Here is a 4,851-nt window from a genome sequence, read left to right on the forward strand (position 1 = left end):
TTCTCAAACACTCCGTATCGTATTATAAACAGCTTTCCGCGGATATAGAATGTACAATTATGAGATTAAAACTAGTTTTTTTAGCCCCGAGGTGATGAAGTCACCGGCTAAAATAACTAGTTTTAATCTTATGATTGTACATTTCTATATTCGTAGAAAGCTGGATATAATATGATGCTAGACATAGTTTTTTCGTATGGATGAGAACCGGTTCCTATCCACCGGATTTGAATGAATACGAGAAATTATATTGTTATCTTGTTAGGTATTAGAGGATCACAACAACTATGACACATTCAACTTTGTAGTGGAGGTCGGAAGTGCTCTTGGCTTATGGGTTGGCTTCTCTGCACTTCAAGTTTATGACTTTTTGGTTCAAATGTTAATCAATATTGAAACTAAAATTGTTAATATGTTGTAAATTGTTTTTGATTATTACTTTGTATAAATTATTATATTCTTGGTATTGAAAATAGAAGTAATAACAAATGTCAAATTAGAGATGTATTTAAAATTTTTCAACATCAAATGGGTATATTAGTTACAAGTGCAGGTTAGGGATTCAATTTCTTCATCCAGATCTTCATAATCATCTTCTTCTCCAAGGTTAACATGTCTAAAAAATATGTTTCAAAAATGTGCAGAAACAAGCTTCTTACACAATTATTGAGCCTGTATGGAATACTAATGTGACAGAAATTTCATTTGTAAAATTAAAATTCATTGTGCCGACCTTTGTTTGTAATAGATATAAACTAATCAAGATGTTATTAAATTATGAATGTACCTGTCCTTGTTTCTGGCAACAATGGTAGCACTCTTTCCTCTCAGCAGAGTATCATCAAATCCAGTAAAGGTGCATCCAGCTCTAACACTTACTGTCTCAATGTCATTTCTTAAATGATATATGTTAGTAATTGCTTTTGAAGTTTTATGCAAATTCTGCAATTTTAGTTGGTATTATTCAAATATTATACAGTATTACAAGTTGTAAGCTAATCTACAATATTAAAAAGCAACAAACATTTAGTTTATAAACAACCCTAGGTTTAATAAAAGTATATATTTCACATTTATCAAAGTATTTATGTAATACCATATTTCAAAGCAATGTAAAGTAACTTTACTTTAAAGAAGCTTTATGTACTATATATCATTATGTTTTAATGCCTGAACTTATACCAGATTCATAGTACCACCTAAAGATTATGTTTATCTTTAGAAATATAATTACCTTTGTGTTGACCAAAGTTGATATAATGCTACTTGGACAATACACATATTTGTTATTTGTTGGTTAAATTCAATCTAAACTACTTAATAACAAAGGTATTTAAAGATAAATTATTTAATTAAATTTCCCATTTTAAAAGCATGCATTTATTCCAATCAACACTTATAAAACAAATTACAGATATCAACAAAAATTCTATAAGAGTAACAAAAAAAGACATGTAAAAGATTCTAAGCACTGAATATTTCTCTGTTGAAAGTTCTATCCACTAAGTTAAAAACCAATATATGCCTTCTTTCATTTTATGATATGCATTTTTTAAAATAGACTGAGAAATAGTAATATAATTATTATATATTCTTTTTAGGAAAGCTTTTTCTTGGTCATGAATAGATTTAGAATGCAATTTTAAGATTCTAAGGAACAAAAAAAGTTCTGTATTAACATAGAATTACACCTACAAGCAGGACCCAAGCAAAAGCCCCTGTAGGGAAAGGTAAGGAATAAACCTAATCTTAATATTTGTTTAAGTAAATTCAATATGAACTAACCTTACATCATTTAATTTAATTATTTAGTGTTGGGCAGTACAAAAAGGCATGACAAAATTTTTAGTTTTACCTGTACCAGTACCAGATTGGGCTGTAGAATCTGAAGTTCATTTCTCCCTGTGGAACATCCAGCTTCCATCCTCCACAATCCTCATCATCATAAACTCTGAGAAAGTCAAACAAATGTCAAAAGGTTACTTTCTTTATTTAATAGATATTTTCTTTGGGTTCAGAGAAGTAGAGATTCAACCCCTAGATAAACAAATAAAATTTTTGGTGGGTATTGTGTGATGAGAAAGAAATAAATTATTTGTGTGGCTGAGTATTTTTTTGAGGCAAATACTCTTAAGAATTGACCAAAAAACATTCAACAAACAAATTGTTATAGAAATATATATTTAGAAACTCAAATACAACTTATTGCTTTAAAAAAATTTGTATGTATATTTGTGATATTATAAATATGTAAACAGTTTTCATTTTAGTACAAGTGGTTAAAAGAGTTACTAATTTAATTGATTTTTACAAAAATTTATATAATTTTAAACAAATATTAAAGCACCCTTTCTAGCACTTTTAGTAGTCATTAGTAGTCATTCTTAAGCACTTTGGTTGTTAAACAAACAGACAAACATCCTAGCACTAGAGCTGTATGAAACTGAAATTGTCATTTATTTTCCTGGCACAGAGGTCGGCGGGGACAGGTCCACATTTGGAGCTAAATAAACCTAAAAGATAATTCATTATAATATAGAGAAAAAAAATTTCTTTTTATTAATATTGAATATTTTTGGCATTTTCTTTATCTAACTGTTGCATGCATTTAACAAGTGTTAATTATTTTGTCAATAAAAATCTACAATGACATATTTCTTTATTTCTTTAGGCACATTTTCTTTATTCTTTCTTAATCTGGTGAAAAACGTTGTTCTTTTTCAGTGGGGGGTGGGGGGGGGGGGTGGGGTAAGTCCCAATTTTTGTAATCTTGCCTGAAGTGCATGAAGGTACAGTTGTCCCCTCTTTTTCCCTTCCACTCAAACAAGGAATATTTATAGCTAGGGGAGGACCTAAATAGTTTTATATCATGCTTTTCATACATTTATTTTATTATTAATGTTAGTGTTTGTTAGAAATTAGTACTATGAGAGGTTATTTTTTAAAATTATATCATTAATTTTCATACCCACAGGTTTCTAAAATGCGTGTTTAACTTACCTAATTAAAACAACCTGACCTAACCTTATTAATAACTTTTATTTTATGTCCGTGGAGAAATGTTTACAAATAAAAACCCTTACATTGAATTAGAATAGAAAGCATGCAAATAAAAAATTATATCTATTATGCTATGTATCTTAGCATATTAAAAAAAATTATTTCTACTTAATCCCACGTAGCTTAGTTATTTTCTAGCTTCACATGTAATTTATAGATTTTTATCAAATAAATCACGCATATTAGGTTTAAATTATTTTTAAAAATTATAAAAGAACATGCCAATTAAAACTTTTTATGACGTCATATGGTTGATTTTTGAGTCACTTTGGGCTTTGTCATTAATGAACATCCAAATTATTTATTTATTTGCGAACCTTACTTAATAGATGAAATATGTGTAATATCATTTTAATTTTTATTGGATCTTTATCCATTGTTTTTTTTAAATGTTACAGACAGAACAGTATTGTTGACCTCAAGAGTTTGCTTTACATTTTAAAATATCAACCTGCACTAACAAAGCTGGCTCCAGCTAGTAACACAACAGAACAAATCAGTAATTTCATCTTAAATTTATTCCTGATTCTGAAAGAAATAACAAAATAAAAAATAAACATCCTAAAACGTTTCTTTGTATCTTAATGTAAACATTTGTTAACTGAAAACTGCTTGATATTTATTGATTTCTTATATTTTCACAAAATTATAAAACTTGAATGATAAGTTATTTCATAATTGATACAGTGTGTTTCATTAGATATCAAATCTTCATATAAAATTAATAGTGTATGTAGCAAAGAATCTCGCTAACCTTAAAAGCGAAATAGTTCCAAGAGAAATAGCCCAACCTTCCTTACCCCACCCGAGTTCTAAAAAGGACGAAGTTCACTAGCTATTTTTTTCGATCAAGTCTTAGATGGTTTCTATTATCAAATGCTTTGTTGAATTTAAGCTGCCGTTAAATATTAACCAAAATACAACCCAAAAGCCTTAAACTGGATTTAAGTTGATTTTTTAACAAGACATTAAATTCATTTTCAAAATCCATTTTCCAAATTACTGATATTAATATATTTACAAAAACCCAAAGCATTAGAAATCTAATTAATTGTTTTCTGCTTATAATAGAAAAATTTTATTAATAACCTGTAGCAAAATTATATCTAGCTCTAAACAGATTTATGATAACTAAATTAAAATTAAAATCTTGATAAAACTAGAACTTAATTCAATTACATAAAGGAAATTAAGGACACTTTTACTAAGAACTCGTAATGCAAATTGTATGGGTACAAAATAATAAAATAAAATGAAACGCCATGCCAATATAAAAATCGTACACTGGACAATTTTATATTTTGTAGCATGACTGAGAGACAGACAGACAAATATATAAATTATGTACTGGATGCTTAAAAATCAGTCGTATATATGAGAAAATATCATTTCCCCCATGACGGATTTAATGACGGGCTGCAAAGAGCAAACAGACAAATTTAATTAAAGAGTAGCTTCACCACTAAAAATATTTTTTAGTGAGTCTAATTTGTGACACAGATAAATATAAAATCTATGACAATGATATATTTTGTATAAATCTAGGATTTAAATGGATGCCCAGGAAGTGAAGACCTTTTTCGTCTGCTTACAAATTTCTTTCTGATCTGTGTAGAGTATCTGCTGGGTTTTTTTAACCCTTGACGGTCGTGGGGGGGGGGGGCATTTAACGCCATCCCCCCCCCCCCTCCGGTTTTTTCTGTGTGTGAAAGATAAAGAGCCCAAACTGCGTGACTTTTTAAGTATGGGCAAACCTGGGAGTGTCATTCAGGTAAAGAGCAAAAAAATATT

At 28.9% G+C, this 4,851-nt stretch overlaps 1 protein-coding gene across 1 annotated transcript; it reads right to left on the bottom strand.

Moving 5' to 3' along the window:
• Positions 1–491: 491 nt before the first annotated feature.
• Positions 492–4,181, bottom strand: LOC145326958 (uncharacterized). Its single transcript, XM_080170411.1, has 8 exons — positions 4,150–4,181; positions 3,815–3,872; positions 3,512–3,588; positions 2,775–2,852; positions 2,465–2,513; positions 1,856–1,951; positions 788–895; positions 492–616 (listed from the first exon to the last, which is right to left on the bottom strand). The coding sequence occupies exons 3-8, from the start codon at positions 3,567–3,569 to the stop codon at positions 538–540; spliced, it is 468 nt and encodes a 155-aa protein (XP_080026537.1). The 5' UTR covers positions 3,570–3,588; positions 3,815–3,872; positions 4,150–4,181; the 3' UTR covers positions 492–537.
• Between the last annotated feature and the right edge of the window lie 670 nt (positions 4,182–4,851).

The sequence above is a fragment of the Acartia tonsa genome, chromosome 8 (genome assembly GCF_053477335.1).
Source record: "Acartia tonsa isolate MP-2025a chromosome 8, ASM5347733v1, whole genome shotgun sequence".
NCBI lineage: Eukaryota > Metazoa > Arthropoda > Copepoda > Calanoida > Acartiidae > Acartia > Acartia tonsa.

Coding starts and splice junctions, on each gene's coding strand:
- LOC145326958 (XM_080170411.1), bottom strand. CDS start 3,569: ATGAAATTACTGATTTGTTCTGTTGTGTTACTAGCTGGAGCCAGCTTT. Junction 2,853..3,511: donor AGCCAGCTTTGTTAGTGCAG/GTTGATATTTTA, acceptor AAAACTATTTAG/GTCCTCCCCTAGCTATAAAT. Junction 896..1,855: donor CCAATCTGGTACTGGTACAG/GTAAAACTAAAA, acceptor ATATCATTTAAG/AAATGACATTGAGACAGTAA.